Source organism: Protomyctophum parallelum (genome assembly GCF_964188405.1).
Source record: "Protomyctophum parallelum genome assembly, chromosome: 21".
Taxonomy (NCBI): domain Eukaryota; kingdom Metazoa; phylum Chordata; class Actinopteri; order Myctophiformes; family Myctophidae; genus Protomyctophum; species Protomyctophum parallelum.
Genome location: NC_139713.1, coordinates 8031700 through 8056996, shown reverse-complemented (window position 1 = coordinate 8056996; position 25297 = coordinate 8031700). Strand labels below are relative to the sequence as shown.

The 25297-nt window shown below is 44.4% G+C and overlaps 1 protein-coding gene across 1 annotated transcript; it reads left to right on the top strand.

Annotated features, from left to right (window-relative positions):
- Positions 1-1565: 1565 nt before the first annotated feature.
- Positions 1566-24774, top strand: LOC310878567 (KN motif and ankyrin repeat domains 1-like). The gene is made up of 13 exons (XM_083792910.1): positions 1566-1973; positions 2371-2725; positions 3610-5427; positions 6073-6216; positions 7981-8100; positions 10406-10514; positions 12269-12427; positions 12997-13084; positions 16610-16829; positions 20970-21112; positions 21892-22092; positions 23905-24003; positions 24555-24774. The coding sequence occupies exons 1-13, from the start codon at positions 1821-1823 to the stop codon at positions 24618-24620; spliced, it is 3675 nt and encodes a 1224-aa protein (XP_083649036.1). The 5' UTR covers positions 1566-1820; the 3' UTR covers positions 24621-24774.
- Positions 24775-25297: the final 523 nt, after the last annotated feature.

Here is a 25297-nt window from a genome sequence, read left to right as displayed (position 1 = left end):
GTGTTACATTTCCTTTGTGTAAGCACTGTAAGGTTATCTGGTATTGACTGTTGGCATCAAGCCGTGTGTGTGTGTGTGTGTGCGAGTGTGTGCGTGTGCGTGTGTGCCGTGCGTGCGTGAGATAGTGTGTCTGCGCACGCGCTCAGAATGACAAATGGGAGGATCAGCATGTAGACATGGAGACATAATGGTAAGCAAATGATAAAACATCATCACATAAGTAATGCTCCTGTTCTGTTATTTCTAATCTCCATGTTTTCATTTGAAGGACTGAAAGTGAGTCTCCATGGATCAAGACGTCCATATCTTGAGTAAGGTAACTATATATATATATTTGTTTAATTCACTATGTTGTAGTTCTTTAATTTGGTATGGGGCATATTCAGTCCTTTGTTTATTGTGGTCACAGTGGCGATTTAATTATCTTTTTATATAGCTAGTTCGTTATTTTGAATGAACCTGGTGGTGTCTCTTAAACAATAAACATTTACATGCGTTATTCCATTAAGTGTCAACTACTAAGTATGAAACTAACTATTGCATAGACAGGGTTATTGTTTATTCATTTATTCAGTCTCTGGTAAGAAGGCCAGGGCTGGTTCCACTGCCATGACAAGAAAATGCAAAGAATGCACAGTAAAATCCCCACTGTTCATTTATCCATTTGCAACACTGGGGAAAGTGTACAAATGCAACAATGGTATACTCCCAGAGTTAAACGAACACTGAGGATTTTCACAGTGTGGTTAGCCATGCAAAGAGAGAACTTCCAGAGTAATTATAGATGTCATCCAGTCTGTGCAGAGAAGCCTCCTCCTCCTCCTATTGGAGAACTTTCAACCAACAACTTTTCAAAACCGTGTATCCACACACATCTGGTCAAATCTATTCTGTCCCCTCTCTGATGGGATGTAGGAAAAAGACAGACTAGTTACGTCGTCTGGTCGGATATACAGTAGGCAATGAGAGGACGCGTTACCTATTCTGGTGGGATAGGCAAAGATTGACTAGTTAAAGTACGTGAGAAGTGAGACAAGTAAAGCTGTTGACGTTCTTGACGGAGCATTATTATCACAGAGCGATACTGTATTATGCTGAGGTAAGTTAAAGCCTGGCTCTACGAGGGATGAAATGCAGATTTATGAATGTACTTGCAGTACATTTTACTGACTGGGCTCCTCACAACATATCCGTTTTCAATTGATGATTTTGAAGACTGTTGAGAGAGAGAGAGAGAGAGAGAGAGAGCATTTTCTAGATGCTATAGTTATATTAATGCTTAATTTGATTGCTATCTAGTTTGAAATGTGTAACTTGCAAGAATACAAAGTGCATATAATGTCTGTTTATTATAATGTCTGTTATTTTTTTTCTTTTATCAATGAATCATTGTTTTACACCATATTGTCACAGAGAGCACTCTTTCTTTATTTCACATTCAGTTTCTGCCCCCTGCTGGCAAATAACTGGATTTAGTTTTTCTTCCAACTTCCAACAATCTATGTAATGCGCCTTGGATAAAGGCGCTATATAAATGCACCATTTACCGTTTATTTCAATAACAGATCTCAGTGGAACCTACATTGAAGACAGTGCATCCAAATATCTACAGACGGCCTTATACATTTTACAGCTTTACGATATCCTAGAACTACTCCACCATTAAGCGACTAAGCTTCAAGCGAAGGACCAGCAATGAGGAGAAAACGCAGAAAGCACTACAAGCACAAGGTAGCTCTTCGGCCGGGGAGCGGACGTCCTTGGACCTGTCCCTCCCGTCGGGTAACAGTGAGGACACGGTTGCGGCCAGACTCTTGGTCATGTCTTCTGCAACCAGAGGTCGGCCACCTCTCCCTCCATCCCATAGTTCCTCCTCCATAGCCCCAGAGGGCCTCACCACATCTCACAAACTGTCTGAATTGAAGGCCTCGCTGTCTGCGACATCGCTGACATCCTCTAGACACAATCCTCAGGTAGGCTCGTGGCAAATATGACGTAATCGCCTGATTGCAATTATTTCATTTTTTTTGCATAATTGTCAGAATCGTGTCCATTCATCTTTACAAATGACTGTGTTGAAAAATAGAGAAAATATCTACCAGCTCACACAATCTACTGGCTTGTAGATTGGCTATTTCTACTACCGGTATCTTTGAACATTTTTGAAAGTAGGCTAAGTATTAAATGTAAGTTTTGGACATTTATTTTGATTATTGCTACCGGTCATTGTCAGTCATTTCTTTGTATATTTAAGTTATTTGTCATATCGACCCTGTGCAATGTATACAAAGTACAAAGCCGTTTACCAATTTAGAACTCTCAATCTGGGACAACATTAGAACCTGTTGGATGATGGTGATCCTTCCTCAGGTGGAGAATACCCTGATGGAGACGCGAAGGCGCTTGGAGCAGGAGAGGCCCCAGCCGGAGCCTCGTCTGCGAGAGCAGGAGAGGCCCCAGCCAGAGCCCCGTCTGCGGGACCAGGAGAGACCCCAGCCGGAGCCCCGTCCGCGCCGGCGGCTGGCCAGCTTCGGAGGAGTGGGCTGCACCGGGTCCCTGTCTCCGTTCACCGGCCTGGGCGCATACAACCACAACAACAATGGAAACAAGCCTTCTCCCGGAGCCGGAGGCGAGCATCTGATGGCCTCCTCCCTGGGAGGCAGAGGCAGCACCGGGTCCCTGAGGATCAGCCCGCAGAGCTCTGGACGATCCACCCCGGTCTCGGGTCAGTGTGGTGGTGTGTGTAAAGTACCCTATTGTTCTGAAAATATCCTAAAACAAACAGGGTCGTATTATAATCTGGGACTTGACTATTTGGTCTTCAATGTTCTTTTTCCACAAATGAGCCTTGAAAAATGGGGGTCGTCTTATAATCAGTGTTATATTCGGCACAATACGCTAATGTACATTTATTTACTCAAGTACTGTATTCACCCCATTTAGACCCGAGGCCGAAAACGTCTTCTAATCCTGTACCTTTTGCTGAGAAACACAGAAAAACAATGATGTTGCTATTTATACAACAGTTAATGTGACACTGTGGTGTTCCCGGCTTAAAATGTACTGTACGGCCCGGTATAACAACTCTTTTGTGTTCTGTTCCATGTCTTCATGGGCTAAGTACATTTTCCAAAGTACTTTTAGTTAGTACTTGTAATTAGTTTACAGTTCTAGTTTAACTTACAACTCAGAGGCAAATATTGTGCTTTTTACTCCACTACATTTATTTGACAGCCTTACTTACTAGTTACTTTGCATATTTCAATTATTAATAATTAATCAAATTATTAAGAAAGAAAATCTTTAATTTAATTATTTCAAAAATAGTAGATTTACAAGATCACAATGCATGTTGTAAAAGTATATTATTGGGCACATGTGGTTAATGATCTATAATTACAGCTCAGTAACACAATATATTTCATTCTGAATTTGAACATTCTTCATAATGGGTACTTTTCCTTTTGCCACTTTAAGTATATTTTGACGTTTGACAGCAAAGTATAACTTTGCTGTTTACTTAGTATTTGTATATATTGTGATATTGTTACTTTTCCAGAGTAAGAAAACTCTGAATGCTTCTTTTCCACACCTTGGGTCACGCAGCAGGTCTCAGCCCCACACATTTGCAGAACGTCCGTGAGCAGATGGTGGTGGCTCTGCAGAGGCTGAAGGAGCTGGAGGACCAGGTGAAGACCATCCCCGTTCTGCAGGTGAAGATCGCCGTCCTCCAGGAGGAGAAGAGGCAGCTGGCCTCGCTGCAGAGCAAGAAGCAGAACGAGTGGGACCTGAGCGACACCTTCCGCAAGAGAGCCTACAGCACGGGGAGTCCTGAGAGAGCCTACAGCACGGGGAGTCCTGAGCGCTTCCAGAAGGGCTCCGAGGCAGAGAATAATGACGTGGACGCCGACGCAGCGCTGCAGACTGCGGGGCGAAGTGCCAGTTCAGGTCTCAAGGAGTTCAAGCAGCTGAATGAAGAGATGCAAGCCCTGGAGCGGACCATCAGAGGTGGACGTTTACAACCACGCCACCACGGACAACTCCCCAGCACGCCGCACGGCAGACCCATGGCGTCGGTCGCAGTCGGCACAGACGAAGGCATGTTTATCCTTTCCAAGCCATCGAAGGAATACCGAGATGCCTCCGTGGGCACCGACCCGATAGAGACCGGGTCCGTTGCGACGATGCACGTGTCTGAGGTCAACCCGGGATCCGTCTCGGAAGAGGGCGCAGAGCCCGACGGCTGGCAGGGAGCCATCGACGTCCTTCAGGAGAGAATCGGTCAGCTGGAGGCAGAGCTGAAGGAAGCGACGCTGCAGACGGAGATGAGCCGTCTGAAGCTGGAGCTTCAGGCGGCGGCGGCGAGGAACCGTGCCGACAAGGCCTCCACCGCCACGCCCTCGACGGACAGCGTGAGCTGCGAGGCCAAGGTCCCCACCAGGAGCCAAGGGGTGGGCAACCACACAGTGTTCCTGGACGCCAGCACGGGATACGGCGCCGGCGCCAAGGCTTGCGACGTGGGGGTCACCTGTAGCCCGGAGCTCCGCAGCGTGAGCACAGGCCCAGACGAGCCCATGAGCCACTGGGAGGTCAGGGCGCACGTGGGAAGCAAGGACCAGTGCGTCGGCACACGCGTAGACACCGGCACCAAAGCGGTGGAGGCGGTGGCGGAGGTGTGCGAGGCGAGCACCAACACCGACACTAGAATGCAACATCTGAGCTGTGGGAGAGAAGGGGTGGAGTATCGCTCGGTGGCTTGCGGGGACTGTTCGGTCGACGTGACCGTCGTGGAAGCAAAACAAGTGGTTTCTCACGGCATGGCCACCGATCCGGTCATAGGAGTACATCTGGGCGTCATGGCCTCGCCTCAGACGGCCTCGCGGCGCACCAACACGGAACTCAATTCCGTCTCCCGCTTCACCAGCACCAGCCACGCCTTCAGCACCAACTCCAGCACCAACACGGTGCTCTGCGGCACGCAAGAGAAGCACACCAACACCGCCATGGCCGCCACCAGGACGGTGTCGGTGGGCGGCAGGGTCCAGGACGTCCAGGCCGGTCCGGAGACGCGCTCCATCGGCGTGGGAACCACAGCCTGGGCGCCGCCGGGCGCTTTAAAGCAGCGACCGGCGGTGGCGGCGGCGGCGGCAGCCAAGGCGGTAACCCGAGACGCGGGCGTTGGAATGACCGACGTGAAGGAAAACTTCCTGGTTGGACTGAAAACGCGCAACATGGCCTGCGGACCGTCTCACTTGCCCGACCCCAACAGAACCAGGAGTGTTGGCGTGGGGGAGGGGAAGATACGAGACCTGTCCAACCCGGCCCAGACGTCCCAGGACGCCCTGCGGTCCAGGTGGGACGCAGAGCTCCACCTGTACATGGAGAGGATGCAGAGGATGCTGAACGAGCAGCAGGATATACCCCAAGGTTATTATCAGAGCTTTGAAATGGTTTCAGTAGTGTTTATTTTCATTTTGTTGTGACTTAAGTCTCATTAGTTTGTTGACTTTACTAGTTTAGGGTTTTTTTGTGTTTATATAATGTATCAGTTTTCTTCATTGTAATATAGGGTAAAGGGTGTGAGATAAAAAATAAGAAAACAAACATTTATGACATAAATATGAAATATTGACAATAATATAACTAAAGACATTTGACATTGATTTTTGTTAAAGGTATATTCAGTGATTTCACTTAATTCAAATATCACTTATTTTTTTGTTTTGTTGTGATAATCCTCCCTACTATAGAGTGTGCTGGCCATATAAGGAGTTCCTCCCTGTCCCCAGTTAACCCCTGGGGGTCAAAAAACCTTAGGTTTCGTTTTTGACTCTCTATCCTGATTGGACGAAAGGCTGGGTCCCACAGCCAAAAACGAAACCTAAGGTTTTTTGAGTGAAATCACTGAATATACCTTTAATTTAACTTGTAATTTACACAATGCAATATAGTTTCATTTAGTTATCGGTTTTCGTAAAGCCTTTTCTTATTATTATTTTATTTCAGGTAAAATGTGTTTGTTATTATTAAACAGTTTGTTAGTTTGAGTTAACTACAATGTTTTACCCGCAGAGAGCTACTGTGAGCTGGGGAAAGCATTCATCCAACAACAAAGCAGGAACCTCACCCCCAAGTTGGTCAGCACCTTGTCCAGCATCAACACAGCCATGAGAGGCAGAGAAACAGCAGCCCTTCTGCCAGAGTCACTACCTGAAGGTTAGAGAAACAGCTGTCCTTCTGCCAGAGTCACTACCTGAAGGTTAGAGAAACAGCTGTCCTTCTACCAGAGTCACTACCTGAAGGTTAGAGAAACAGCAGCCCTTCTGCCAGAGTCACTACCTGAAGGTTAGAGAAACAGCTGTCCTTCTGCCAGAGTCACTACCTGAAGGTTAGAGAAACAGCTGTCCTTCTGCCAGAGTCACAACCTGAAGGTTAGAGAAACAGCTGCCCTTCTGCCAGAGTTACTACCTGAAGGTTAGAGAAACAGCAGCCCTTATGCCAGAGTCACTACCTGAAGGTTAGAGAAACAGCAGCCCTTCTGCCAGAGTCACTACCTGAAGGTTAGAGAAACAGCAGCCCTTCTGCCAGAGTCACAACCTGAAGGTTAGAGAAACAGCTGCCCTTCTGCCAGAGTTACTACCTGAAGGTTAGAGAAACAGCAGCCCTTCTGCCAGAGTCACAACCTGAAGGTTAGAGAAACAGCTGTCCTTCTGCCAGAGTCACTACCTGAAGGTTAGAGAAACAGCAGCCCTTCTGCCAGAGTCACTACCTGAAGGTTAGAGAAACAGCAGCCCTTATGCCAGAGTCACTATCTGAAGGTTAGAGAAACAGCAGCCCTTCTGCCAGAGTCACTACCTGAAGGTTAGAGAAACAGCAGCCCTTATGCCAGAGTCACTATCTGAAGGTTAGAGAAACAGCTGCCCTTCTGCCAGAGTCACTACCTGAAGGTTAGAGAAACGGCTGTCCTTCTGCCAGAGTCACAACCTGAAGGTTAGAGAAACAGCTGTCCTTCTGCCAGAGTCACTACCTGAAGGTTAGAGAAACAGCAGCCCTTCTGCCAGAGTCACTACCTGAAGGTTAGAGAAACAGCAGCCCTTCTGCCAGAGTCACTACCTGAAGGTTAGAGAAACAGCAGCCCTTCTGCCAGAGTCACAACCTGAAGGTTAGAGAAACAGCTGTCCTTCTGCCAGAGTCACAACCTGAAGGTTAGAGAAACAGCTGTCCTTCTGCCAGAGTCACTACCTGAAGGTTAGAGAAACAGCAGCCCTTCTGCCAGAGTCACTACCTGAAGGTTAGAGAAACGGCTGTCCTTCTGCCAGAGTCACTACCTGAAGGTTAGAGAAACGGCTGTCCTTCTGCCAGAGTCACTACCTGAAGGTTAGAGAAACAGCAGCCCTTCTGCCAGAGTCACTACCTGAAGGTTAGAGAAACAGCAGTCCTTCTGCCAGAGTCACTACCTGAAGGTTAGAGAAACATACTGTATACCTGGCCGGAGCAGCATTCCTTTTCGGGTTTATGATCTGGTCGTTGGAGCGGATGAAATCGTCATATTGTACTGATTGTTTTGTATTCATCAGGCCAGAACCCTCAATTTGGAACTTCCTTTCCCTCAAACCCGGAAGAATAATACCTTCCAAATAAAAGTAGCCTTGCGTTGCCAGACTGTTGCCTCTCGCAATTTGAAATGCTTATTCTTCCAGTTTGACGAGAAGTTCCAGATTGAGGTGGATGACTACAAAACAATGGAGAAATGACTACAACATGACATAACGATATCATCCACTCCCGACCGGTTCATACAGCAATTTAGTAACGGCCTTGAAAGCCTGGTGACGCGAGGTTACTGTATACCAGAGTCACTTGACTCTGGTCAAGTATGAAAAAGTAGGGCATTCATTTACAAACAGACAAAAAGTTTAAATATGAAGATAAGAAGTTTCTGCCCGACGAAATGCATTTTATTGCTGTTCTCTGTTGCAGGCAACAGGCAGGTCCAGTCCATCTCCTGTCCCTCCAATGAGGTCGGTCACATGGCATGTAATGACTCAGTGGTCAAACGAAAGATCCAAATGATAGAACAGCACGCATCATCTGTTCAAGGTAAAACTGTGTGTGACTGTGTGTCTTCATGCGTGCGTGTGTGCAATGTGCATGTGTGCGTGTGTGCGTGTTCAGCTGCCATGTTATTATCCATCCAAACCAGGAAAGCATCTGTAATTTTAGATTTGAGCTAAAAAATAAAAGCACATTGGCTATTCAAAAATAGCAGATCTACAAGCTCATAGCGCAGCACTTCATGCCTCGCTATGAGCTTGTAGATCTGCTATTTTAGCAAAATCTAGAAAATGTGTGCAAATCTTTGATTATATATATTATTTTAAAGCGAACATTTTTTTTCTTCTTTGCCTCTGGAGGACCCTAGAACAACATATTTTGAGATGAGAGTCTTCGGCCAAATATACGTATACCGCAGATACCACAGATATACGGGTAGAAAGTAGAAACATAGGTTTTTCAGAAAACTGTTAAGATTTAGAAGACATTTTGTAGAATCGTCCTCAGGTTTAATGGTTTAAAATAAGTTCTGGATTGTAGCTTTAAACTAGTAGGAATTGGAAATGCAAATCTTTGATTATATATAATCTTTCAAAGCGAACATTTTTTTACTCAAATCTTTGCCTCTGCGGGACCCTAGAACAACATATTTTGAGATGGGGGTCTGCGGCCAAATACTGTACACGTTTGAGCACCACTGATATACGGGTAGAAACAAACGTTTTTCAGAAAACTGACATTTTGTAGATGTTTAATGGGTTAAAATAAGTTCTGGATTGTAGCTTTAAACTAGTAGGAATTGGAAGCAGTATCTCTCTCTCCTTGGCTTGGCTAGTTGGCTCTGGGTTGATCTTTGAGGCGTACACTTGCAATGTTTGGTATGATGTCGGGTTTTGGGATGCACTACATAGCAGTTTGTGGCTTCAGGCGGCCTAAAATTGACTTGGTTTTCTGGAATGTCTGTGTGAAAGAATGTTGTTTTTTTTCCATAACGAGGCTGTCATATTCATAACAAAGCTTGAAGCAAAGCCCACAATTATTATGAGTTATAATATAACTGAGTCCTAGTGCACAGAACCAACCAGTCATGTTACATATGATCATGATGGTGTGGAATAGATATTAGAGGTCGTATAAATAGAAACCCTTCATTACATTGGTTTTGTGGGATGCATGTAATGCAACCATGGCTGTCTTTAGAGTAGACAGACAATGGTGGATTAAGTTACTCCGATTACTTTACGTAAAAGTCCAGGCAAAGACTTGGTCTTGTCCGTGTTCTTATTTTGATCATAAGACCCACACTTTCTGAATGCCAAGTCTCCAAGTTTCCGTTCTATGGCACATTTAACCCATTTTTAACCCACATTTAACCCAGCTATGAACTTGTAGGTCTGCTATTTTAGAGAAATCGTTAAAATGTGCCTCAAATCTTTCAGAAAATTGTCATGATTTAGAAGACTTTTTTTTTTAATTTCGACGTCAGGCCTGAATGGGTTAATAGGAGTCCAAGTCCAACTAGTGGTTCTCAAATGTTTTATTTGCAAGGTCTTCCTCAACTCTGAGAGTGTACACATTGGACACTCTCAACTCTGAGAGTGTACACATTGGACACTCAACTCTGAGAGTGTACACATTGGACACTCTCAACTCTGAGAGTGTACACATTGGACACTCAGAGTTATACAGACCTGTTCTGGTCATTCAGTGTGAGAGTGTGTTTCTGGTAATAATGTGTGTGTCATGTCCACTCATTTGTAGGGATGGAGCTCATACATTATTATTGATAACGAGCACCTTATCGATCAGGCTTATCGGGGCCGGTTCTTATCCAGCCCACTATGTAGCATTTTCTATGTTTTTGTGTTATTATTAAATTCTGAACAGAACCAGTATCTTTTACTAGGGCTTTCAAACATAGTACTTCTCAGACGGAAGGCAATTGACCTTTTTACTTTGGGAAAATAATATTGAAGAAACTGTTAACTGGTGGTTAGTGTGTACCATCACTTTAAAAGCGTAATTTTGTTTACCCAGACAGCGCTGGTTGGCAGGTAATATCGATACACTTTTAGACCGACATGTTTGTGCCAGCATGGTGGGTGATTAGATGTACTGTATGTATTTATTGATCGCCTCTTGATTGTGACGTCATATGGGCCGAGAAATGCTCGATAACAGGCTTGATAAGCCCAAAGCTCATTGATACCGGGTACTCAACAAGCTTGTTATCGGGTTATTTTGTCATTATTTTGTCCATGGCAAGGCAAAAATGGAATTTTGACAAAAATGTCCACCACAAAAGCCAGTATGGAGTTGATGACTCCTGGTTCCGTGCTTTGTCTCGTAGACAGGCCGGCCTCTGCCAGCATGCTGCGCTCTATCATGAAGAGGAGAGATGGCGAGGAAGGCTGCAGCAGCAACAGGAAGAGCTTAAAGTTTATGGGCGTGACCGCAGGGTAAGACTCACATGTCCAACTTATTTTCTTTGTTTTTAACACAAGACGGACAGAAGCTGTGCTATTATACCTCGTGTCCACTCGTAATTTGTTTTTGCGGCATTGAGTGCATTGAGTTTGTATTATCCTCTCTGTCGGGTGGAAACCTATTGTGTCCAAAACTTTTCCATTTCAGGATTCAAATTTAAAAAATGGCAAGCTCGAAACGCTTGTTGTAGATCTGCTACTTTTGATGCTTCTGTGTGACGCTGTAGTATGATCAAGTATAGGTTCGAATATGGAGTTGAGAGGTTTCTGCCCGACAGCAATGATATATATACGTACGTAAGATATACGTATTGTAGGTTCTTTGAATTAGAACAACGATTCCCAACCTGTGGGTCGTGAGGATGTTGCAAGCAGGCCCCCAAATAAATTGGCGAAACACTACGATGTCATTGATAATGTAACATTAATATAAAAACAAATAAATGTTTTTTGAATCTTCAAAACCTTGAAAATTTAGTTTTTCTTTTTTATTACGTTGTTAATTTCCATTGATCCGAGCCTGGACCCATTCGAAAGAAACAACCACTACAACACAACCATAGCACAACCATAACAAAGTTATACCTAGTAGTGGAAGAGAGGATGTAGGCTACAATTCAAATAAATCACACCTGTGTGAAGTGAGGGGCGCTCTAATCATTATACATCATCATACGTCGTCTCATGAACAACTGAATTTATGTGATTGGTTAGCCGATTTGGTCGTCTACACATGACGTAATTTTTCCCTCGATGGGATTTCATGTTTGGGTTTGCCACAAATCTATGTCATATTCCTCTCATTGTCATATGAGACGTGTGGGGATGTATATAGGAGGGGCTAGCGCACCACTGCACTTTGGAGATTACCAGACTGGGCTATAGTTATAGCTTAAATGGCTTTTACATAAGTCAAGCCATTTAAGCTATAACTAGGAAGTTTGAAGTAACTCAGTGTGAGGTGGTGCAACTGGCTCCTGATCCAGAAAAGATTTGGAACCGCTTGTATTAGACCTTCCAGGTTAGATCCCTGCATTACAGTGGGTTTTTCAACCAGTGGTTCCAGGTGGTCCCCAGCTAAATAATGGCGAGTTGGTAACCAAATGGTTACCTTATATCTATATCTTTAACCCTTATATATCTTTAACTCTTGAGAGCGTAAAATGAAACCAAATGGACCCCGTAAAGGTGCATTTCCTGGTCCATTTGGTTTCATTTTACAAGAGTTAAACTATTGTTAAACATCTGCATTAAGAAATGTACAAGACATCTACACTATTAGAGCATGTAGAATAATTTTATTCGTTTGCCTTTTATCTCTTTGTGGCCAGAATCATATCCAACGACAACAAGGTTTTGGGTCTGAGAGGCTAAATCTCATCAAATGGTGGTCAGATGCCTAATAAAGAATGGGCCTTCATATGAAAAGGGTTGAAAACTTCTGCTGTTTTAGAATAACCCATTCTGACCGGGCACCCATTTTGGTGTTAGCATCATGTTATGCTTTATCTATTGAAAAATAGCAGATCTACAAGCTCATATCGCGCCACCGAGTGGCGCGATACGAGCTTGTAGGTCTGCTATTTTTGAACAATCGAAGAACGACAGACATTTTTTTAAATCTGATCTCAGGTCAGAATGGGTTCATCAGACCAGTGTGTGTCCGGCGGAAACCTCGCATGAATCTGATCTCAGGTCAGAATGGGATAATGATGGCGTGTCTCCAGGTTAGATCCCGTGTCCACATCGTGTGGGTCTTCCTGCGGCGAGGACACCGCCACAGAGGAGGACTGGAATCGGAGTAGAAAATGGAGGGACGTGCCCGGCCTGTCTCATCTAGGGCCAGCGGGGCAGGGGAAGCAAGCTGCTTCCAATGCACAGCCAAAGTAGGAGTCTGCACGCTTTTACATGTTTCTGGAAGATATTTTGGGGGGGATTTTCTGCCTTTATTGGATAGCACAGTGTAGAGCAGTGGTTCTCAATCGGTTTAGGGGCAGCGGTGGCCGAACGGTTTGCGGAGCGGTCTTGATACTGGAAGGTCGCTAGTTCGTATCCCCGGACCGGCATGTTAAAATTACCACCGCTGAAGTGCCCTTGAGCAAGGCATTGAACCCCTACCATGAAATGTTCTATGAGCAGGGTGTGGCTGTAAACAAGTCCTTGGCTTAGTCCACTTCCCTGGGTAAACAAAGAACTTTGCTTACTTTGCTTTGCTGGTCCGGGGACCACCAGTGGTCCTTGATGGTGCTTCAGGTGGTCCCCATGATGGAGAGTTGTTAACCAAATGGACCCTTATAGATCTTTAACTCTTGAGAGTGTAAAATGAAACCAAATTGACCCTTTAACATATTGTTAAACACCTGCGTTACTTAATTTATAAGAAGTCTACACAATTACAGACTGTAGACGAATACGATGTATAATTAATAACCAGTAACTCTTTATTTCCTATAAGGTTTAAATTAAGTGACAGGATGATTTCTGCGTGCCACGCCTTAAAGACCCACCTGAGCGATGACAAGGCGTTATCCTCCAGGGAACTAGTAAGTTTCACTGATTCTTTATCTTTTCTCCTCGTCTTTTTATGTCTTTTCATCTTGAAAAGAACTGACACTTTGGACAGGCCTTGCTCGATACAGAGATCATCTCAACTGTGAAGTTGAATAAAATTACGAGAATACAGAAAGATCTATTTCGGCGAGTGTGAGAAATGGGAACACAGAGGATTGGATAGATAGATACTGTAAGTTGGAAATGGGGTGTAAGTAAGTGATAAAAGTAAGCATCGCCGTCTATTTTTACAGACATGCCCCTGTTGTGTGTTGTTCAGTGACAGGCTCTCCTTAGCTCCATCTCTCCACCAAGACCATCCATCAGCTTCAATTATATTGTGTTATGGTTTTACTTTCCCCCCCCAAGTGGTCCAACACGTACAATTTCACTTTTTGTGCAAATGTACATTTGTGCAGTGGTGTAAAGTATCTAAGTATATTCATGCACTAAGTACTGTACTTAAGTAACATTTTGAGGTTTCCAATTTTCAGTACTTTTACTTAGTAGGCCTTCATCTCAGAGGCCTACATCTCAGAGGCGAGTATTGTACTTTTACTCCACCACAATTATTTGAAAACTTTAGTTACTTAATTGTACATTATTATCACAAAACACACATACCGGTACATACATTACCCATGCACATCAGCACTATATACATTTCAGTCATTTTAAAATAGTCAATCTATACAAGCTCACAACGTGTCGCTTGTATCTGATCTGCCATTTTAAAAATATTTGTATCAATTTTATCTAGACTTTTAGTCTAGACTTTTATCCATCCATCCATCCATCTTCAACCGCTTATCCGTAGTCGGGTCGCGGGGGCAACAGCTCCACCAGAGTGCTCCAGACTTCCCTCTCCAGAGCAACATTAGTGACTTCCTCCTGGGGGATTCCGAGACGTTCCAAGGCCAGTGAGTCGATGTGTTTCCTCCAACTGCGCCTTGGTCTGCCCCGGGGTCTCCTCCCAGTGGAACGTGCATCGAGGACCTCCCTATGGATGCGCCTGAGAGGCATCCTAACCAGATGCCCGAAGCACCTCAGCTGGCTCCTTTCCAGGCGAAGGAGCAGCGGTTCTACTCCAAGTCTCTCTCGTGTGACTGAACTTCTCACCCTATCTCTAAGGGAGATGCCAGCCACCCGTCGAAGAAAACTCATTTTGGCCGCTTGTTTTGGTCATGACTCACACTTCATGACCATAGGTGAGAATAGGAACGAAGATTGCTCGGTAGACGGAGAGCTTTGCCTTCTGGCCAAACTCTCTTTTCGTCACAACAGTGCGGTACAGTGACTGCAATACCGCCCCTGCCGCTCCGTCTAGACTTTTAGTCTAGATAAAAGTCAGAGTATTTCTACTGTACATTGCAGTATTGATACTTTTACTTAAGTAAAACATGTGCATACTTTTTCCCCCACAACTGCATTGTGTACACCGTCGGGGTTTGTAACTGAACACTGAGGATTTGACAGTGTAGGCGGGTGGGCGGCGTGTGTAGTGCGTGAGGAAGGGTGTGTTCAAGAATGTAATATAAAAAGACAGTATGGTATTGGACATGCTGCATGAGATATATATATATATATATATATATATATATATATAGCCCAGCTAGATGCGGACTCTATAATTTTCCTGGACTTGGATTTCTCTAACAAAAAGTCAAAGTCTAAGGAACTTCCTTATTGTTGTGTTTTCGTCTGCATGGGGACACACCCTCCCGTCCCCTGCCAGCACACACTTATTATTTAAACCACTTTAAAGTCCCTCAGGGCTCCACGCTAGGGTCTCTTCTGTTTTCGCTCTCCATTAAATACTGTCCATTAAATACAAGTGCCTCACACACTCACACTTGTGACGTGTTGTGAGCTTGTAGATATTATTATTATTATTATTATTATTATTGTTATTTTTTAATAGATGAAGCTCAATGTTTTTTTCGTCCAAGTAATTTGTAACAAAAGTTTTCAAATAATTGTATTGGAGTAAAAAGTACAACGTTTGCCTGTATGACGTCGTGGATTAGAATGATAAAGTATATCTATAGCTACAGGAAGAGTCGATAAAGATGTTTATGAAGAATGTGGTTTATGGATAAACTATATATATATATACCAATCCTTTAAGATCCTAACTAACCAGTGTCTGTGCTCTTTAAATGTTTTGTCTCATGCCCATAATTATAACATGGCTATTCAAATTGCTCTGTGCACTGTGTGTGAATTATAGCAATTTACAAAACAGGCTCTGACAAAGATGACTTTTGTGTGTGTGTGTGTGTGTGTGTGTGTGTGTGTGTGTGTGTGTGTGTGTGTGTGTGTGTGTGTGTGTGTGTGTGTGTGTGTGTGTGTGTGTGTGTGTGTGTGTGTGTGTGTGTGTGTGTGTGTGTGTGTGTGTGTGTGTGTGTGTGTGTGTTCCGATCACCTTTCCGATCATTTGATTTTGAATATCTGCCGATACCGATTTTTCCCAATCCCATATTTATATTTTTATATATCCAGTCTAATATCATGATATGGATATAATATTGATACTAGGGATGTCCCGATCATGTCTTTTTGCTCCCGATACGATTCCGATCATTTGAAAATAACGTGATCGGCCCCGATTTCCGATCACGTGATCGGATTGGGACAACCCTAGTGTGTGTGTATGTGTGTGTGTGTGTGTGTGGGCATGTGTGTGGGCGTGCGTGCGTGTGTTCGCGTGGATATTGTAATATCATATTATGGTATCTGTTTTTTTTGTCAGGTTTTAATCACTTAAGCCTTATTTTATTCATAAAACAATTTTGTTGAAATTCTATTGAGAGAAATTAGCAAAGAAAAGGACGCAACTCTAAGCCTGGTTTTATCTTCGGCTTCCGGTTCTTGGAAACGCCCCCCAGCCACTGCGTTAGTTTTACTGAGGTTAGGTTTAGGTAGCCTCGGTACCAGGCTTTCATTTTTGTTGGTGCAAAAATTGAAAGCCTGGAGGAACGCATTGGCCGCTCTGGTCTAAAATTGGGAGTCAACCCTTCCGGGTGGGCGTCGCTCCAAATGATGTGACGTAGCGCTGCACTAGGGGGGCGAGGAGGGGCCGGGGGTGACGGACAGATCGATGAGATCCAATCAGGGCGTGCGCAAATCTCAGCCGCGACCCGCCCCTCTAGACCAGAAACCTAACACGTTAGCTCAGGCTAGGTTTAGGTATAGTTTACTGAGGTTAGGTTTAGGTATAGTTTTACTGAGGTTAGGGTTAGGGTTAGGTTTAGGTATAGTTTTACTGAGGTTAAGGTTAGGTTTAGGGTTAGGTTTAGTTATAGTTTTTACTGAGGTTAAGGTTAGGGTTAGGGTTAGGTTTAGCTATAGTTTTACTGAGGTTAAGGTTTAGGTTTAGGTTTAGGTCTCACATGTAGGCTGTCAATCACAGCGACTGGCCAGTCACAGCGCACCCTCTACTTCACTCTGTACTCAACCCGAAGATAAAACCATGGTTGCATGCCACAGCCCCACCATGTCGTGTGTCTCGTCCTCAGCGTTCCTGCCTGCACACGCTGCAGCAGGAGTGGTTCCGCGTGTCCAGCCAGAAGGCGGCGGTGCGCTCGCTGGTGGAGGACTACATGTGTTCCTTCAGGCTCATCTCTCCCTCCGTGCTGCAGCACGTGGCCAACATGGCCGACGGCAACGGCAACACCGCCCTGCACTACAGCGTGTCTCACTCCAACTTCCACATCGTCAAGAAGATCCTCGATGCCGGTGAGGTGATATAACATCCGGTCCGCCAGGCCAGCTATAGGGCACTTCCAGCATTCCCGTTCGCGTTGGTGGTTCTCAAACCTTTTACATTTAAAAATGACTTATTTCCTGTCAATTATACACGCCCCATTTGAAGCTTTGGAATTCATAGTTTGTTTTTGTCGCATTCCTGAGCCAATACCCTCACGTGACCCCATTTTGAGAACCACTATACCAATGATTTATTGTACAGTCTATAGCAAGGGGGGGCTGATGTTCTGGGGAGGGTTTTTGCCGTAAAATGGCGTAAAAATTAGTTACTCCCTTTGCTTAGTTGTAATGGACATTTTTTGTATATATCGGCTACTTTTAAGAAAATATATACATTCAAAAATAAAACTAAACTAAAAATGTCCCCCCACCACCATGGGGTGCTGCAGCCCCCTCAGAAGCCCCTTCCAGTGCCACTGTTATTGTATCATTTATTTCCTCATTGTAGACTTTTGTTTCCCTTTTCTTTTTGAGGGGACAAACTTTGTCAACTTCAACATTAAATTCCCATTGACAATGAATGGAGAATTTTACATCATAGTGTCTGAGCAAATAGGCATAATAATGTCTATTTTACGTCATGATGATGTACGATGATAAGAGCACCCCTCACTTCACACAGGTGTGATTTATTTTTCATTGAATGAATCATTGATGCATTATATTTCATAGTTGGTGCATGCGTCCAGCAATGAAAATATATTATGCATGTTCTGTAGGCCAATCACTCACAGGTCAGTGAAGAGATTTGGTGTAGAGTTGGGAAAAGAAGGGAGCTACTAGAGACCACTGGGGGCAACTTAAGTATAATATTTAGTGATAATCCATCTTTGGCATGGTACAGAAAGATTACGGCTTTAGTTTGCAGTGCACTGAATGGTCAGCCACCATAGAAGAAGATATGGCTTATTTAGCCTATGCTGATCGTTGGTCACCAACCATATAACCCCCTGGGGGACATACAGCTTTAGCTTGTTGCTATTTGGTCAGTTTCCATATCCTAACCCAAAAGGATACGACAGCTGATCAGTCAATGCCAGCTTATCAACATCGTGGTCCTTTCAATACTCTCCTCACCCCAGAGCAAATGTGATGAATACATTCATGATGGCTGATACGACAGCTGAACGCTTTTCCAGCTTCGTACCGTCGCCAAACTCAAGCCGTTTCTTTCAGAAAACTTCTTAATGTCACTCCAGCATGGACTACTGCAACTCCCTGTACAGGGCGATTAGTCAGTCTCCCCTGGCTCACCTACAACTGTACAAAACGCTGCAGCCACCTGACAGAAACTCAGACGAGGGACCACCTTAAACCTAATGTTTGTAGATCTGCTATTTTGCCTATAATGTTCCCTCCCAGAATATGTATGGATGCTAGGGTTCAAGTCTCTTTTATTCATTAGTGCTGTTCCTATGGATGATGATTGGTTGTGGTTTTAGGCCTATATCTAAGTAGTCTCATTGATTATATCTATGGCTCCCGTATTCACAGTGCTGAAGAGTGCTTTGGTCGAGAGTCGTTTTTAAATGTTCTTTATACATTGATGACGTCAGTGATGACGTCAGTACGGACCTCCATATTTGGAACAGACTGTCATACTCTGGGATCAGAAGTATACACTGATCAGATCCCATAGTCTGAGATTATAAATGGACACACACACAAAAGCAATTGTCACAGACAGATTTGAATAGGCCTATTCTAAGTAGTCTCATTGATTATATCTATGGCTCCCGTATTCACAGTGCTGAAGAGTGCTTTGGTCAAGCCAAGGACAGACCAAATCTATTGTTATTCTGCTGTGGGAGGATGAATCTGCCTGGAGCTTCACCGCACTTTCTCCTTGTGGAAGAGGTGGGAGGCCAGGATAGCTTCCAGCTTCCTCCCCCTTGCCTTCAGCCTGGTGGAGATAGTAACACTGATACTGTTCAGCATCAATAACAGCCTGTCGCTTTGCCTGATTGGCCAGCCCAACCCATCGGAATGCACTGATCTGCCAAGCTATGTGTGACGCCTGTGCCACCGGTATCAATATAAGGAGTAGTTTGCACTTCGAGGGCATTCTTGCACATTCTTGTAGAGAGTGAGAATACTTGAAGAATTCACATTAATCCACCGCGGGCGGGCCTGGTGTGAGAGATGTTACGCTGGACCGTGTTTCTGAAAGCACAACCAAAGAAGTACTACCATGCTGCTGTGGCAGTGGGAAACAAGGTGTATTCCTTTGGTGGTAAGGGTTGTGGTGCCAACAACGTGGGTCTAATCGACGTGCACGAATTCAACACAGTGTCCTTGCGCTGGAGGAAGTTGCCACAGGGGCCGTCGGGGCCAAATGGAAACGTTCCGCCCGGTCCCTTCATGTGCTGGGGCCACACGTCGGTGTTGATAGAGGACATCGTCTACATCTGGGGAGGGGTCACTTTCACGGTGGGCTACTGCAACGACCTCCACGCGTTTGATGTCAACAACCACAGGTGGTACAAGCCCACGGTTTGTGGGACCGTTCCCGAGGCGAGGCGGCTCCACTCGGCCTGTGTATTGGAGAACAACATGTATATCTTTGGAGGCTTCAGCCTCCAGATTGGATGGACTAATGACATCTACAAGTTGGACACCGCCACAATGGCCTGGTCTTTTATTACCACCAGGTACACGCCGTCGCCCGTTTCCGAATGTCACTCTGCCACCATCATCGGGACGAAGATGTTTGTGTTTGGGGGCTATGCGGACGAGCTCTACTACAACAACATCAGAGTGTTTGACACAGAGACAAACCAATGGCTGAACATGCCCTCGTCGCAGCTTCTCCCAGAAGGACGCGAGGATCATTCAGCCTTTTCCTACAACGGAGAGCTGTACATATTTGGTGGCAACTCGCGTCTGGACAAGACCTTCAACGATCTGTGGAAATTCAATCCAGAGACCCTCTCCTGGAAGTGTGTCGAGCCCAAGGGAAATGGCCCATCTAAGATGACCAGCATGTGCTGTTGCAAGGTGGGAAATCGCATCATCCTCTTTGGAGGATACAGATACACACCCGACGACCTGTACATCTTAGACCTAAGTCCTAGTCTGAAGACGTTATGCAAGCAAGCAGTTATTCAGTACGGTCTGGAGCAGTCGGGACTCACGCACGACACCAGGTGGGAACTGGCCGCGATGACTGAGCCATGATGAGTTTTAGATTAGGCGGAAACAACTAGTTTTGATTACGAGGGAAAAGCCTTGATTCATAGAAGCTGAAAAGGGTATTTGAAAGAATGATGCATGACATCAGATATCACATGGTGGAAAAAACTAATACTAGTTAACTAGTTTTTTTTAACTAGTTTTTTTTTTCATTATTTTTTCCCCTTTTCAGTTCCCGTTCAGTTTTAGTGTTAGTGTATTTTACAGAATAGAATGGGGGGAGAAGGAGGCAGTCCATATGTAGGATTTATTTTGTTATTTTTTCTAGGGTTGAGTTCGTAGATTGGTGATTTTCACTATTATTGACATAGTAAAATGTTGAAAATGAGTGGTATTCCCCTTGAAGTGTTTATTAGAATGTCTTAAACACAATCAGAATCAACACGTGTGTGCGACTGTGTGCGTTTTATGTTCATGTTGATTTAAGCAACAAGCACTGTTCATCTGTACACAACATGGCAGTGCATATACCTAGTGTATAACGTTTATAACGTTATACTACTTATACTTATACTTAATTTGATTGTTATTACGAAACCACTTCAGACCTATATTTTGGCAATTTGAAAATAGCAGATCGACAAACTCGCAATTGTGTGCTTGTAGATGAGGCGACACGTGTGCTTGTAGATCTGCTATTTTCAAAGGGTTTTTATCCATGTGAAAACTTGTGAAATGGGACCTTCTGCATAATGAGTACTTTTTACTATTCCGGTCCTTTATGTACATTTTGATACCAATACATTTTTAATACCGGACTATTTAGTATTTTTACATTGCAGTATTGATACTTTTACTAACGTTAAACATTGGAGTACTTTTACCCACCACTACATCTCTCCTTCAACTACCTGGCGTTCCTCTTTCTACGTGTGCTAACTCTATTTGCCCCGTCTCGCTGACATCCCCGCCATGCAGAGGTGTGTAACGTGAACCAGCAGAACCAGGCCGGCTACACGCCCATCATGCTGGCCGCTCTGTCAGCCGTAGAGTCCCCAGAAGACATGAGGGTGGTGGAGGAGCTCTTCAGGAGAGGAGACGTCAACGCCAAGGCCAGTCAGGTTAGTCCTCCTAGCCTGGCCCAGCTAGCGTGAGCGTTCTTTCTGGTCTAGAGGGGGCGGGTAGCGCATTTCTCATGCGCTGGATAATATTGGTTCACCCGATCTGAGCGCCCACCCCCTGCGCCCCCCCCCCTCTGCCCCGATTTCTTCCAATCAGCAGGACAGAGATCTCCAGATTAACTGGATGTTGTAACTTGATGTGAAGATGGTAATACCGTCAATGTCAAATGTTGCAATAATGGGCATATGTTGGGCGCCCGCTGGCCTATAGTGGTCCAGGCGCATGCCACATATAGGCTCTGGCCTGACAGCGCGTTACGTATGCACTGTACTACTTGAGATAGTGCAGAGTAGATGAAACAACACGAAATGATGAGAATGATGAAATGGAACACTATGACATCGAACCTTCTTTCTCTCTTGTTTGGTTAAAATAAGGCATGAAGGAAGCATGAGTTCAAGTCCGTTGCTCTCCCCATGTCCCCCGTATATTATGGGGACTAGGTTGGTGGAGGGTGTGTAGAGCCCAGGATCACATTTGATGATTGACACAGGGGTGAAAAATGGGTTACAAAATCGTGGGATAAAAAATATAAGTAAAATAAAATAACTTCATACATTTGTAGAGCGCAAGTGTAGCCTATATATTTTATGACCCATTTATTGTCTGTGTGCGTGTGTGTGCGTGTGTGTGCGTGTGTGTGTCTGTGCGTGCGTGCGTGTGTGTGTGCGTGTGTGTGCGTGCGTGTGTGTGTGCGTGCGTGTGGCCGGGCATGCAGGCGGGTCAGACAGCGCTGATGTTGGCAGTAAGCCACGGCCGGATGGACATGGTGCAGGCGCTGTTGGCCCAGGGGGCAGAGGTCAACCTTCAGGACGACGAGGGCTCCACGGCGCTGATGTGTGCCAGCGAGCACGGCCACGCCCACATCGTCAAGCTGCTGCTGGCGCAGCCGGGCCTCGACGCCACCCTCACCGACAGCGTGAGTTATTTATTATCCCATTCTGACCTGAGATCAGATCCGATTCTAAAAATGTCTTCTACAGTACATCCTGACAGTTTTCTGAAAATGTCAGTCGTCAGTCGTTCTTCGGTTTTTCAAAAATAGCAGACCTACAAGCTCGTAGCGCGCCACTCGGTGGCGCGATATGAGCTTGTAGGTCTGCTATTTTTCAATAGCTAAAGCATAACGTAATGCTAACACCAAAAGGAGTTCCTTTTTTTTCACTGAGGAAAACGAAATAATAACTAAGCTATACGATGACTAAATCTAAGACTAAATAATATACAGACAATTTCGTCAACAAATGACTACATTAGACTACATTTTTGGTAGTGACTAGTGGAGAAGACGTACATCCAGCAGAACTAATGCTTGGTTCCATGCTTGGTTGCATAGCCAATCTACAAGTTCACAACACGCGTTGTGAGCTTGTAGATCGGCTATTTTAAGCGGCTATTTTCAGCATGTACTGTAACAAAGTGTAGAATCAGCCATTATGATGACATCAAGGTCCACCAAAATACATTTTAATTGAAGAAATCATAAAATGTGGAGTTATGAGGTTTCTGCCCGATGGCAATGATAATGCTAGGAGATGTAGAAGTCAGGAAAAGGTAGTACTGAAGCCGAAAGAGTTTGAGAACCACTGGGCTAACTTAACCACAACTTAGCCTATTCTGGGGATGCTGTGGGAGAGCTCACCCATGCAACACTATTTTGAGCAGAGATATTTGGTTTAGAGGGAAAAGAGGAGGGGCCCTACCCTAGTATACATATACATACATATACATATATGGGGGGGTGGTGGCTCAGGGGTAGAGTGGCTGGATGACCAGTTCGAACCCGTCAACCCGGGCACCCCCAGAGTTGGTGTCGAAGTGTCCTTGAGCAAGACACTGAACCCCTAATTGCTCCTGATGTGCTGGTTGGTGCCTTCCATGGTTTCTTCCGCCATCTGTGTATGAATGTGTGTGTGAATGGGTGAATGTAATGCACAATCTCTGTAAAGCGCCTTGGATAAAGGCGCTATATAAATACACCATTTACCATTTACATATACCTTCTGGGTATAATATACTACCCCTCCAGGGTACATACTAGGGTACTGATTTATTCTTTATACATTTTAGAGTAGTAAAGTATTTATTTATACATCAACAATAGACGATCTTAAAGCTCGCAGCAGGTTTGAACCACTAGTACTTTTAAATGAAAGCTGTAAAAAATAGGAGCGAAAACATAGTAGTTGCTATTGCACCATTGGTATGGTGTAAAAGTCATCCATACCCCCATTCTAAATGTGTGATACCTACTGTTGTATCAAACCTTCTCCCATGTATACGCACATATACAGCAGGGACGTGCACACATAGACATCAAAGGGGGCTTCAGCCCCTGCCCTTTTACCCGTCTGTAAAACAAGTGCCCTTTCCAGACCACGATTTACTACATGGTGAAAGAAATGCAAATGGCCTCCTCTCCTTTCCATGCCATGCCGGATGGCAGCATTCAGGAGAATTGCTCCTGAACTCGAACACAGCATTCTGCGTTTAACAAATTTTGTTTAGAAATCCATATCGTTACACCGTATCTCCACTAGCTAAAGAGTGCTGATTTGCGCCCCGAAAATAGCTGATCTACAAGCTATCAACGCATCGCAGCGCGACGCGTTGTGATCTGCTATGTTCGCTATTTTTTGTCCAAATAAGGTTTACAGGATTTCGGCCCCTGCCCCTCTAACACTCTCTGCACGTCCCTGATATACAGTACTGTTTATTTCTCATGCTGTAGGATGAAAGCACTGCCCTGTCGATTGCGTTGGAGGCTGGACATAAAGACATCGCAGTGCTTCTCTACGCGCATGTCAACTTCTCTAAAGGACAGCACGGGGTTTGTGACTCATCTTCTCATGTATATCATTCAATAACATACTGTACTTATTTGCCAATTTGTTTCTGAATCAGGGCACACTTGAAAATGTCTAAAGCGTTCACTGCCCACCAATCTGACCGGTAACAGGATAGGGGCACTATAGGACATCTGGGCACCTTTATGTTAAAATTGGCTATTTTGTTCAAAATGTAAAAAAAAAATATATTAAAGTATACACGATTACATGCACGTGTGTTTATATTTATATCACATATCGTCGCTGTATGGCAGAAACCGCCTAACTTCATTTTTCAGGTTTGGGATTTTGAGATAACTCCACCACCTCTAAGTCTCTCAGACAATTATATAAAGTCACAATACCAACTTTCATGAGGCAGTATTGCCTTGTTTAAAATATAGAAGGTTTTCTTCAAATATATTTTTCATTCTTCCTGAAAAATGAACATTTTGGAGTTTTCTGTCCGACAGCAGAGATTTACAGTATGTATAATGCAAACAGTCACATTAATATGATATTAATGTGACTGTTTCCCTCTCTCTCCCTGTAGGGACCAGCCCGTCCCAGTGGCAGATCACTCCCTTTATGCTCTGGTGAAAGAAGCTTCGTTGAATAGAAGTCATATCCCACAACCTTGTGACCATACATTGCTGCCTTAATGACCTCAAATGCCATACTATAGGCTATAGCATGGGTCTTCAACAGGGGGGGCCAAATCGTTGTTCTTTTTTCTTCTTTTTTCTTTTTTAGTGGCGCTAGCCCCTCCTATGTCCAGCTTTGAGGGTTTAGTTTGTCGTAACACAAACAGTGAAGACAAAAGTGAGGACGCAAATTGTGATTGGCCGGAATGACATGATGCATGATGATGCATAAGAGCAAGAGCGCCCCTCCTATTCTGTGAGAAACATTTGCACGGTCGAAAATAGTCGACCCACAAGCTCACAACGCACCGCTCTACGATGCGTTGTGAACTTGTAGATCGGCTATTTTCAGCAAAGAGGTTTGGTGTAGATAAGGATTTAAGTTTAGATGTCTGAACAAGTGAACATACACGTTAACATGAATCCAGCATATTAATTGCAAACATGAATTTACACAACGCTGATAGTGCTGTCAAAAGCGTCTATGAAACTCAAACTATCTATAAAAAGGGGGTCCATTGCCTGAAAAATGATGAAGACCCTTGCTATAATTATAGTATTATAAGAGGATGTGAATTTCTATATCGCATTTTGCTGACTACATTCCGAGTGTAACACTAAAGGAATATACAGTGGTAGCCTATACATAATA

What these genes read in the sequence shown, in the direction of transcription:
- LOC310878567 (XM_083792910.1), top strand. Translation starts at nt 1,821, where the DNA reads ATGTCTTCTGCAACCAGAGGTCGGCCACCTCTCCCTCCATCCCATAGT. An exon ending in GCCAGAGTCACTACCTGAAG is followed by an intron (nt 6,217 to 7,980) that starts GTTAGAGAAACA and finishes TCTCTGTTGCAG; the next exon opens with GCAACAGGCAGGTCCAGTCC. An exon ending in TCTCTAAAGGACAGCACGGG is followed by an intron (nt 24,004 to 24,554) that starts GTTTGTGACTCA and finishes CTCTCCCTGTAG; the next exon opens with GGACCAGCCCGTCCCAGTGG.